Source organism: Nansenia antarctica (genome assembly GCF_963989245.1).
Source record: "Nansenia antarctica genome assembly, chromosome: 1".
In the NCBI taxonomy this organism is placed as follows: domain Eukaryota; kingdom Metazoa; phylum Chordata; class Actinopteri; order Argentiniformes; family Microstomatidae; genus Nansenia; species Nansenia antarctica.
In genome coordinates, this window is record NC_137674.1 from 43,749,729 (window position 1) to 43,763,042 (window position 13,314).

The 13,314-nt window shown below is 45.2% G+C and overlaps 1 protein-coding gene across 1 annotated transcript in view; it reads right to left on the minus strand.

The window, feature by feature from the left end:
- Nucleotides 1-2,728: 2,728 nt before the first annotated feature.
- The window catches only part of ldlrap1b (low density lipoprotein receptor adaptor protein 1b), a 34,970-nt gene continuing 24,384 nt past the window's right edge, over nt 2,729-13,314 (minus strand). Inside the window, exons 7-9 of the mRNA XM_080534598.1 lie at nt 9,865-9,998; nt 6,736-6,770; nt 2,729-4,083 (exon numbers count right to left, since the gene is read on the minus strand). Of these exons, the coding sequence (XP_080390724.1) occupies nt 3,939-4,083; nt 6,736-6,770; nt 9,865-9,998 (314 nt within the window). The 3' untranslated portion in view covers nt 2,729-3,938. The remainder of the gene's footprint in view (nt 4,084-6,735; nt 6,771-9,864; nt 9,999-13,314) is intronic.

Sequence of the window (13,314 nt, forward strand, 5' to 3'; positions counted from 1 at the left end):
CTATGTGTTCATTCATAGTTTTGATGCCTTCAGTGAGAATCTACAATGTACCAAATAGTCATGAAAATAAAGGAAACGCATTGAATGAGAAGGTGTGTCCAAACTTTTGGCCTGTACTGTACATCTTTCTGAAATTAAGACAATGAATAATATGGCTGACCCCTCATAGTCCCCTCAGACCTCTTACCTGGACCTGGAGTGGTAAGGTGGTCTCGTAGCTGCTCTCTTCACACCCGTGGACCGAACTAAGCGTGGATTCCTCCCCCTCTCCCTCTCCTTTCTCCCCATCGAATACACCAGGTGCCTCTGAGGCAATACAAACTGAAGACTCAAGTAGAGGGGCCCCAATAGACGACACCTCTCCAGCAGTGCCCTCCAAGCCGTCAACAGAACCCTCCAGAGGGAACAGCGGAGCCCCCAATAAAGTACAAGACAGGTCATCCAAGCAGGAGAAATGTGTCTGAAACACCAAAGCTTGCCCCTTATTAGGCTCAGGACGACATAGGGTCTGCTTCTCCTCCACCCCCTCCGAGAGACCCGCCTGTGGCCCCTGCGTCACTTCCCTTTCCCTGACAAAAGGGCTGGACGTAGCCTGGGGCAGCAGGGGTGTCTCAGCTGGAGTGGTAAGGAGTGATAAGGTGGTCTCGTACTCGTAGCTGCTCTCTTCACACCCGTGGACCGAACTAAGCGTGGATTCCTCCCCCTCTCCCTCTCCTTTCTCCCCATCGAATACACCAGGTGCCTCTGAGGCAATACAAACTGAAGACTCAAGTAGAGGGGCCCCAATAGACGACACCTCTCCGACACATAGGGTCTGCTTCTCCTCCACCCCCTCCGAGAGACCCGCCTGTGGCCCCTGCGTCACTTCCCTTTCCCTGACAAAAGGGCTGGACGTAGCCTGGGGCAGCAGGGGTGTCTCAGCCTCAGACACACCCTTCCCTACCCTCAGTGCTTCCAAGTAAGACCTGGAAAAGTAGCTCCCATTATTCAGACCCTCATCCTGCTTGCCCGTCACCTCCTTACCCTCCAATTCTCCTTCTCTCCCCTCCTCAACTTCCTCACCCTGCTCCTTCTCTTCCACTTTCCGTGCACCCTGGGCCTTTGAGGGACTTTGACCCGGGGACGGATTGTCCTGGTGGCTGTCACGGGGCTTAAGGGAGCCGCCTAGAGCACGGAAGCGGTCACAGCTCTGAATGTAGGCATCGACCCCCTCATCGCTGTCACTATTGCTGTCAATGGGGCTCAGGCACATAATAGAGTCAACATCGACGTCAAAAACAGGACCAAGGTCCAGGGTGACATTGTCAGGATTTGACTCTGAGGTCTCTGGAGAGTCCTGTACCTCGGTGGGGGAACAGCCTCTTGGCACCACACCCTTCTCTCTACCATCTGCCTCCTCGTTGTTCCTGCTCTGAAGAAGCTCAGAGTCGTTTGGCGACACCGTTCGGGGCACAGTTGCTGAGGAGGCAGTGTCTATATCTGGTAGGGGGTCGCAGGAGTCTATCACACATCCAAGGTCTGGGGAGACAGACTTTGGAATACAGCAGGGCTTTTTGAACGGAGTCTCAAATGAGTCGTCATCAAGGCAGGAGTCATCCAATCGCCTCTTGCGACCTGTAGAGACATTCGCAATCTCTATTTTAAACAATGGATTGGAAGACATCCATGGGAGGTCTGCACTAGGATTACCGGTACTCAAATCAAGTTCGCTCGTTATCATTCTGGCATATACAGACAGCGGACGCAAGTGACCAATGTTACTACTGCCATCGCCGTCTGGTCTCTGCCTACCAAGCCTATTGAAGATGGACTCATAGGGCTGGCTGGCCTTCTCCATCACTCACAGATCAAATGGCTAGTTAGAAACCCGCTTCCACAGTCCTAGAGGAGTACAAGGTTGAAACAGTCAAATGCATGACTCCAAATAGGTAGCGTTCATGGGTTTATTTCACTGTAGCTTGCTAGCCTGCTAAGCAAATATGACTGTCTGGCGCCAGAATAAGGCGACGAATTAACGACAGCTAGCTAGCTATCTACATTTCATGTTATTTTAGTCAGTTTAACATTGTTATCGAACAAATGAGCCAGATATGAAACCTAACACCAGGGTTACCTGGATGAAAGGTGTAAAACCCTCTGGTCTGGATCAAACTAGCTAGCCAACAACCTGCTGTCCTGTAGCCGCTAACTGTTAGCGGCTAACACACCGCGGTCTCTAGTCTCCCCTCCCCCATAGGAGGGAAATATTCCTCCATCGTTGACTTTTGGTTGAACTTCCATTGCATATCCGAATAATAGGTGTAATTGTAACTGAATAATGGAACTTCATGTCAAATATATTGCTATCTAGCTTGTAAACTCACCACTTGTGTGACGAACACAGACCGTTGTCTTATGGTCAATGTCGGCGAAGGTCGTTTAGGTCACGTCATTACAGTGCGGCTGGTCGCGCAATTTGGGATATGGCTTTTTTTAATTAATTTTTTTATGATTAATATTATCCAAACAAAGACAATGACCAAATTTAACAAATTATATAACTACCTAACCATGACTGACGCTGGCTTTAAAGACAACCTAAAGACAAACTGTCATTATGACCAATCTGGCAGAATGAGTGTAGGTGTAGGCCAACGAAAGCTTAAATCAAACGTGTGTGTGTGTATGTGTGTGCAATACACAAATAAAAACAAATGTACTCTCACACAGATATGATACATACATTTTATTGAATTCAATGGGTGTAACATAATTACAAATTATTAAATTATTTTCAAACTGTAACAAAAATGTCAAAGACATTAACACTGAGACTTGACCTTAACTCAAACCCTCATGTCCCCATCCCAAGAAAATAAATGGCCAGAATGATGAGTAAACTAGCAAAATGTTAATCTGCACAAACAAGATTATACACAACATTGGTACATACAGGAGATTGATGGTTATTGTGACAAGTAATTTCCCCAACATTAAATTATGTGCTTTGGAGAGGGGTGAGTGGAGAGTGCAAAAATAGATCTTGCAATAGAAAAAAATAATAAGATTGTCTTCTTTACACACTCACACACTCTCTCTCACACACTCTCTCTCACACACACACACACACACACACACACACACACACACACACACACACACACACACACACACACACACACACACACACACACACTTTGTTAAAGCCTGTTTGCCCAAATAGGTTTAGGACTAGGCAGGTGATAGTCACCTTAAACATTTTTGGCATGTCTGAAGAGCATTCCAACTGGTATCTTTGAATCCATCACCAGTGGAGTTGTCCTTTTGAGCAGGTTACAGCTCCATGCTCCATCCATAACCACAAGAGCAGCCTAGGTTCTGAGACTAACACTGACAGGGATCTTTTGAGCTTTGTATCCACTCTTTTATGTCTCCCTGAATCCCTCAACTGCTTCTTCACCAAACATGTGATATTGTATATCATAGCTTCATGTCTATCAGTTTCTACATACATACATACATACACACATACATGGATTTTGTGTGCACACTACACACACACACACACACACACACACACACACACACACACACACACACACACACACACACACACACACACACAAACAAACATACTAGTACATATAGGAGGAATAGAAAAAAAAATAGGCGGTTGACTGTAACAAACATCAGATGACTGCATGTTTAAATAAGAATCGCAAACAAAACTGTCTATATTGCTTTGGTCTGAGTTCTGGAGACTCTCGGCTCGGGTTGGTCTCAACCGGTGAGTTCAGACATTAACAACCACAGCCCCCCAGATGGTGTCACTGAGAGCACTTGCAGGGAGGACACTGCTTTCACCTGCATCCCCTCACTGCCTCCCCCACTGCTCTCACACATCTTCCTCCACCTCTCCTCCCTCCTTCCCTCACTCTCTCTACAGTGGCTATAGGCCCTTAGAACCCGAACATGTCGTCTTTTTCGGCAGGGTCTGTGTCCGCTTTGTCCCAGTTGCCTGGAGACAGGCACTCTTCAGTGTTGAAGTCCTGAGGATTTACCCCAATGTCCAGGACCTGGGGGTTAGTGCGAGACTCAGCGAGTCTGGAGGAAAAAACAGAGAGACGTTTCAGTTACTTTCATATTACATTGTACTGCTTTGGAAAATGTTCACAGTGCTTAGTCATGCCAATTAAACATTCTGCCTAAAGAAACCGTTGGAGACCATCAATTAGCAAAGTTGTCATGCCTCACACAGGTCAGACTCTCTCAACACATTACGGCTACCACGGCAACACCACTCTGCTCACCATGACATCACTCAGTCAGTGACGAGGCAACAACAGGGAACGCATGGCTGATGACGTGAGGCGGAAAAACACACAACAGTATTCATGAGGACATGGACACAATGAGAAACACAAATGAACAAGTCAGCAGAGAACCCTGCCTCATGAAGCAGAGAGCTTATACTCTTGAGTTCCATCAGATGGGTACTTTCCCCTCTTGGTTTGAGACACCAGCGGTGTGACAGGGTTCTGAGCTATGGTCATGAGATGATGCTCCTACAAGGAGAGATGTGACACTACAGGTGTTGAAATGTCAAAAGGAGGCTGTGGCCTACACATCCATGTCCATGCTCAGACAGATGGGCTGGGTTTGGTGGGTATGGTGAAGGGGGTGGGGACAGCATCATAGAGGTGGTGACACTGCTCATCCAGCAGATCATGTCATTACCTGAGTACGATTCAAAGCTATCCAGACTGCGGCTGGGGGGGTGCAAAGGAAATATCAAAAGTCAGACAGCTTAAGTTAAATAATAAACACCAGTCATAAAAAGGTGAATACTCCCACCCTTCATTACGGATCGACTATCAGGAACACAGGATTACCACATGCAGTTCCCTTCTGATGCCAGCCGATGGCACTACAGTCCTTTATGTGTTTTAGCAATTTGTATTGAAACATTGAATAGGGCCCTTGGGCACAACCTTGCTTGATCATGGCATTGTTTATTGGAATATAAAGGGGGGAATACGGTATACAGGAATTTAAGGAAAAGGCTAAGGTGACCAAGCAGCTCTCAATCACACCGGAAGAGAATATCGGTACCTTAGAAGCTCCATTGTTGCTAGAAATAGATCCCCCACCGAGGGTGGGACACTTTTGATTTTCTTTTCTCTAGGGAGCAACTGAAGTCAGAAGCTCTGAAGATGGGAAACCTTTGCTGCACAGCAAGTCAATTAGACTGGAGACTAATAAGTAAAGTAAATTTGAGCTCTCAGAGTTCTGCTTATGAGTACTACCCATTGTACCAGCCACTGCATGTTTGGAGGTATAAAAGCCTAGCTGCCAATAACCTGCCACTTACTAAGAGGTCCTTTTACTCAAACTCAGGGGGAAAATCTGACCTTACTTCACCCCATTCCCTTGGGGGTTAGGGAGGAAGAAACAAGCATGAGCAACAAAAACCACACCCTGTCAATACAGAGGAGGACTAGAAATAGCACTGTCTAGAGAAGCTCACAAGTTCCTTTTGTGTCATCTGTCTGTTTTTTGTTTCTTTTTCTTCCAAAATCCATACGCAAACTGCTTCTCTGGGCTGGTTTGAAAAGTGCAGTAAAAGGCTGGCGCCTCAATGTCTCCTCAAGTCATGAAGAAGCACACATTCCACACTGGTGGAGCACATAAACTACAGGCATTCAACTCTAACAAAAGGAGATGTAGGTCTTCAGTCTCCAACTCCAATCGGACACAAGCACAGACAGTTAAGTCATGCCTGGCCATTAAGGTCAGCCCTCCTATGGTGATGAATGAAGACTAATCAGCCTCCAGCACAGCTCAACACCCTCCCACTTCAATAAAATAAAAAAAACTGACTGCAGGTCTGTAATCAGCTTGCTTTGTGTGACAAAAGGATTGAACCAGATCCTCTGCCTCCTAAATTTCTTTCAATTAGGGCAATCTGCTGGCGGATACACCGCCACTTGTTCTCGGAGCCTCCTCGTTAATCAGGGCGGCGGTGATTAACAGCGCAGGGTGTAATTACAGCGTGTGCAGACAAATAATCATCTTATAACAGGGGCTAAAACGGCCTCTTAGTGCTTGGTTACAGCCGTACAGTGTCTCTGAAGCAGCATTGAAACGCAGCGCTGTGAGAAATGAAAGGACTGATGGGAGCTGAAATAGTCTTATGTTACTGTGTGGTGGGAATGTAAACAAAACCATTTGGGGAGTCGCATTTCAACTTTACAGGAGGACCATGGGGAATTAGCAAATGGGAAGTCATCAAATCAACCGGAGTCTTGACTGCTTTGATCTCTTTGAGAGTCTGTTTAGTTCAGAATGAGCCTTGAAGAATCCCAATCTACAAGACCACAGACTATGCATTCTATTGCTCTGTCAACCTTGAAGCTGCCAATTGCGTACCTCTAAAACAACCACTCTGTGTGTCTCTAGCTTTATTCAATGCATTATTTCCACCTAAGAGTTGACTGTTAAATCCTTGTACTGCACGTGTGGGCCTCGACAGCGGCAGAGGCAGCAGATGGGGGAGCGTGGTGTCGGCTCAGGCCTGTAAACGGAGCCCCGTCTCTGGGCTAGGAGGGGGGCAGCGCAGCGGTAAGACAGATGGAGGGAGTGGCCGTGTTTACGATGAGACCAGCCCTAACCATAGGGCTATTTCGAGAACAGCAAATGGGCACTGCTGTACTGTGTAACAGAGCAGCACTGGAGAAGACAGATCAGATCCCTCACCTTGAGAAAGCTTCATCCAGACCATCCTCCAGCTCCTGCCAGACACAACACACAGATAGCAGAGGTCAGTGAGAGAAGACCATGTTGATGGCAAACAAGTAAACAAGGTTTGTTTCCCAAGTCTTTACGAAGGTATGACCTCCATGAAGTTAGCAACAGTGAACAATAATAATAATAATAATAATAATAATAATAATAATAATAATAATAATAATAATAACCCATTTTATTTAGAGCAGCTATGAACAGTCTTAGTTATGAGCAGCTAAAAGTCAGGGTGCACACGCACACACCCACACACACACACACACCTCAACCATACCCTTTAGTACATCCTTGCAGGCTAAAAGGAGCCCCCCACACCCTCTCCTGTTATGTGGACCACCTGACCAGGTTATTTACAATGATCCATTGTGCCGAATATAACTCACCCCACCAGCACTATACACAGTCTCTACCTAAGAATACAGCATGTTTGCAACCAGGAGTTCTGCCAAATCACTATTGTTATCCCTATACAGTACAACCTACTGCACATGTTCTCTAGGCCATACAGCTAGCTACAGCTGAGTGGGGCATGACCCTGCGGGCCTTGTACAGAGGCACAACCGAGAGTATACTGACTGGGTGCATCACTGCCTGGCATGGCAACTGCACTGCCCTCAACCGCAGAGCGCTACAGAGGGTGGTGCAAACAGCCGAGCGCATCACTGGATGTAAGCTTCCCTCCATCCAGGATATATATGACAAACGGTGTGTCAGCAAAGCCTGGAGGATCATCAAGGATCCCAGCCACACCAACCACAGGCTGTTTGAACCGATGCCGTCCAAAAGGCGAGGCCTCTTCCGGAGCCTCAGGGCCAAAACTCAGAGGCTAACCAGCAGCTACTTCCCTCAGGCGATCAGGCTCATGAACAAGCCCACTGTTGACAATTGACTATCTTCCCCAAGCACACCCCATGTATACGAACTACGGAAACCTTATGCTCACAGCCACTTCACTACTTAACTATCTATTATTACTAGTTGCACCATTACTAGTTGCAACTAGCGGACATAACAACCATGTCACAATTTAACACCATTGATTACAAGACCCTAGATAAAATCATGTCACGTCTTAAACCATCCACCTGTGCCCTTGATGTCCTGCCAACAAGCTTTTTTAAAAACATATTTAGCTGCATGGCAGGCGAACTAATACAAATAATTAACACCTCCCTTTCATCAGGAATCTTCCCTGAAGCCCTGAAAACTGCAGTTATTAAGCCTCTACTAAAAAAGAACGGCCTAGACCCATTTGTACTAAACAACTACAGACCCATATCAAACCTTCCCTGTACAGGAAAAATTATTGAAATGGTTGCCCACGAACAACTTAGCAATTATTTGACCCTAAATGATCTCTTTGATGACTTTCAATCAGGCTTTCGCCCCCTACATAGCACTGAAACGGCCCTTATTAAGGTCCTTAATGACATTCGCGTAAACACAGACTCCGGAAAAATCTCAGTTTTGGTACTACTAGATCTTAGTGCTGCCTTTGACACTGTAGACCATGACATTCTAATAGATACACTAAAAACCTGGGTAGGACTTTCGGGCACTGCCCTAAACTGGTTTAGATCCTACCTACAGGACAGAAGCTACTATGTCTCCATTGGCAACTTTGTATCTGACCAAATTAAAATGACATGTGGGGTTCCCCAAGGGTCAATCCTTGGCCCCCTTCTATTCAATCTCTACATGCTTCCATTGGGACACATCATAAAAAAGAACAAAATTGCGTACCACAACTATGCGGATGACACTCAAATCTACATAGCCCTCTCACCGATCGACTATAGTCCCATTGACAATCTCTGTAATTGCATTGAGCAAATAAACGCCTGGATGACACAAAACTTCCTCCAACTAAACAAGGACAAAACAGAGATAATTGTATTTGGTGCACCTGACAAAAGATCGAAAGTCAGTGCAAAACTTCTTCTCTCTCTCTTCACACTAAAAAACAGGTCAGAAATATTGGTGTAATTCTAGACTCCGATCTAAACTTCAACAGCCACAAACTCGATAACTATATCAGCCTACTATCACCTGAAAAACATAACAAGAATGAGAGGTTTCATGTCCAAGCAAGACCTTGAAAAACTCATCCATGCATTTGTTTCGAGTAGACTTGATTAATTAATTAATTAATTAATTAATGGTCTACTAACAGGCCTATCTAAAGGAGCTGTTCGTAAATTGCAGCTCATCCAAAACGCCGCTGCTAGGGTCCTAACAAAAACAAAGAAATTTGAACACATTACACCAATCCTGAGATCCCTGCACTGGCTACCAGTCTCTCAGAGAATTGAATTCAAAATCCTCCTAATTACATACAAATCACAAAATGGTCTTGGACCAAAATACATATCAGATCTCCTCCCACCCTATATTCCCGCAAGGTCCCTAAGGTCAGCTGAGACAAATCAGCTAATAATTCCAAGAGTAAAAACAAAACACGGTGCAGCAGCTTTCAGTCACGCTGCTGCATGCTCCTGGAACAAACTCCCTGAAGAAATCAAACAGGCCCAAACCCTTAAAATATTTAAATCTAAGCTAAAAACCTTAATGTTTTGCACCAGTTATGATTAAACACAAACACTTCTATCAATGTCTTTTTTCCATTAACTATTGTCTTTTTAAATGTTTTATCTATTTACTTCTTATATTTGCTTTTATTCATTGTAATTTTTATTTTCTTATGCTCCTCTTGCTGTATTTTTAAATAATGCATGTAAAGCACTTTGAATTGCCCCTGTTGTATGAAATGTGCTATACAAATCAACTTGCCTTGCCTTGCCTAGTGTATCCTGTCTTACCTGTACTTGTCACTTTTATTTTGTATTACACCTATTGTTTTTTTGTCACTTATTGTCTGTAATACTGTGACTTTTTTTTATCTTGAATTATGCCTATTGCCTTATGTCTTGTGCTGCAATGCAATGTCAGGAACCGAAGCCTAAGAATTGTACTCTCTTACACTCGTGTAATGTTTAACAATAAACTTGAAACTTGAACTTGAAACTTGAGTGGTGCTATAGAGCTAGCTACAGCAGAGTGGTGCCCCTCTGTCTCTCTTACCCATACAGTATTGTTGTTGTCTGTGGCGTGGTTGTGCACTATAAAGGGGTCAGGTTCGCTCTCCATTGTCCCAGAGTGGACCAGCGCCACGTTGGCCCCCTCTGCCAGGTCCAGAAGATTCCCTGTGGCCACTTCTGAAACAGAAGAACACACGCTCATGACCCACACTGGATGGATCACTGAGACCAAGAACACAATGTCTAAACATTCGACTTTCAAGCATTCTGGCAAAGTCTTGCCTAACGGGTATGCAGGCTTAGTTCAGTAAATGTTAGTGCATGCAGAATCATGTATGGCTTATGGGCATCTATGTTCGCTCTAATACGCATTTACTCTCACGAACATGCTGCACGTCCATGCGGTTGCCTGCGACTCGACAGTTTAACTGGCAAGGTAGTTAAGTCCCACGGCACAGCAAAAATCTCAATGATGGATTTTCACTGACAGAGAATTAACCACTAAATCCAATGCCATATCAGTAATTAGCATACATTCCTGATCAAATGTTTTTATAGCATGCGTCATGCTCCGTGATTTCGTTCACTGCACCGCTGACTCTAGGCATACCAAAAACCGGGTTAAGCTTTAGAAAGAGTGACCCATCTGTAATAGGCTAAACTAATCAGTATTGGATTAATGATCATACTTCCTATACAGTATTCAACTCGTTTTAAATCATGAATTAATCTAGCTTGAATGCAAAACCCATTTGAAGCCCAGGCAAGCTACAAAGAAGTTGTATGTTTTTTAAATGATAAATGTCATCAATTATTATTGCATCATTTGTAATATTGGAATGTATATAGAAGTTATGATGCTGTTTAACCTTTATATGGCCTTAGGGTCGTCTCACTGGATTTGCACAGAATTTCCGATTGACGTCAATGCAAGATTTAGACAAATGAGGGCGTTATGCAGGTATGTCTCAAGTTAGGATTCCACCTATTGAGAGTGTTTATAGTAGAGCAACCTGGTACATTTGATACTGATGCGGGTAAGAGACACCCTCTCTACTTCTCTGTTATGTTTTCCTACAGAGTGGGATTTAATGGTGGAGAGGTGTGTGTGGGGCGGGGATGATAGGAGATTGACCTCTGACCCCTCCTCATGGGATTAGAACCCTATCTGAGCTGTGTGTGTGTGTGTGTGTGTGTGTGTGTGTGTGTGTGTGTGTGTGTGTGTGTGTGAGACAGGACTGTTTAGGGGTTCTGTGTTAGTGATGAGTGGAGTACTTATGAATATGGATGGCCTGTCTGGGAAGTGTCTGGTAGCTGTTGGTCAAGACAGTTGACTGTAAATGTGTGAGGGCATCTCATTTATCTCTCTCTCTCCTTTTCCAAATCCCCCTCATCTCTCCATTACCTCTCTTCTGCATCCCACACCAAGCTCCTTTGGAATCAACCAAAACTCTCTCTCTCGGGCCAATCAGTGTAATTTCGTAAATGTCTCCCATTTATGGCAAGACACATCATTCACGCAAGTTTCATCAAAATTGGCTTACAAAACAAATCATAATCGCCGCTCTCCAATTCCATCGGTGGGGGACAATAAAAGGGAGAGTGGCTGAAAGAAGAGGAAGAGTGAGGAGATGGAGAGAGAGAAAGGGAGTGGATGGAAAGAGAGAGACAGGAAACCCAAGAACAGAATTTGAAGAACAAGGAAGAGGAAAAAAGGAAGAGATGGGCAGCAACAGGAGCACATGGTCAAAACATGGAGAGAGGGCGGTGCCCTGCTTCATCAGAAAGGAATGCTGTTAAAAGAGAAGATGTTACAGATGAGAGAGAGAGAAGGATGAACACAAGAGAGAAAGAGGAGAAAGAGAGAGGCAATGAACAAGGACAAAGAACAGATGAAGGAGTGTGTGTGTGTGTGTGTGTGTGTGTGTGAGTGACAATACAACTTCATCTTGATAAGAAATCTAATGCTTTCTAATGCTTTTCAGAAGTTTTGAGAAGTAGTACCACCTTACTCCACTCCATGTGTTCCCAGTCCCTAGTATAGTGAAATGTATTGTATGGACGTGTGCAGTCGTTGTTTACCGTTAACATTGACATGACAGTAAACAGAATCAAACACACAAAGACCATTATGGGGGTTCATTACCCCCACCCTTCCTTAGTAACCTCCTAATGTATGTCATCATCACAGCCATCTGTGGATTGTCACTTAGGAATAAGTGGCTATGGAATAACCTCCTGACACACACAACTACACACACACACACACACACACACACACACACACCTCACCAAGGAGAGATGAGGCTGCTGTAATAGGATCATCTCTAATGGCTAGTCGCAGCTGTTTAACAGTAGTGTGTATGTGTATGTGTGTGTGTGTGTGTGTGTATGTGTCACAGATGCCTCTCTTTCTACTGGTCAGGCTGGTGCTGTCCCTTGAGAAGGAAAGGTCAAATCTCACTAAGTTCTAAGCGGTCTGATCATCGGCAAACCACTTTCTGGGAGCTTCTCTCCCAGGCCTCCATTATCCTTAGGTGACCTTTTCCCCATAACACTCAGGCCCCAAAAGAGGAAGGGCTCATAAATGATCGACTCAGCTCTAGCAGCAGTTCCCCTCCACTCCCTCTCTCCATCAACACTGCCTCATTGACATTTACGGCATCTTCCCTTTCACTAAGAAAGCAATTATCACTGGGTGATTAGTCATCTGATCTGTCTGTTTGACACAGGGGGAGGATGCAGGACTGGGGGTTGAGGAGTAGGGACTGGGCACTGTCTGGCTGCCTGCCCCAGGGAGTGAGGGGCAGACTAGCGGTCAGGGCTATCGGATTGCTGGTCCCTCAGCGCACAAGGCAGCCTGGCTAGGGATGCTACATCCCTTCAGCAGAGGAGACTAGACACACACACAGAGAGAGAGAGAGAGAGAGAGAGAGAGAGAGAGAGAGAGAGAGAGAGAGAGAGAGAGAGAGAGAGAGAGAGACACACACACACACACACACACACACAGCTCCTGTGACAGACAGGAAGCTGGTGGAGAGGAAGAAGGGGGGGTTGAGGTATCGTGTCTCATGTCTGATGAATAAAGCAACATAGTTCCCAGGAACATTGCTGTCAGCCTCCCAGAATACAAATGGAATGCTGTCAACAAGAGTGAAGGGTGTACTGAAAGGCTCCCTGATGAACTCCTCAACCCTACCCTCACTCGCTCATCCCTCTGCTTGACCCACAACCACTTTTCAGGACAGCCAAAAGTAAAGCAGGGACGGTGCCAATTCCATTCCGCTTCTAAACCTCTTCATTACAGAAAACTCTTTCCAGGGCTATGGATGACACAACATTTTTTTTGCACCAGAAAAGGATGTCCAAACCACTACAGAAACGCTCCTGATGATCCATTACCAAACCCATGTAAACAAGAGTGTCCATTGAGACTTCTGCTCTGGCGGGGGGGCCACCTGGACAGGTGAAAGGGGGGGGGGCATAGAGCTAA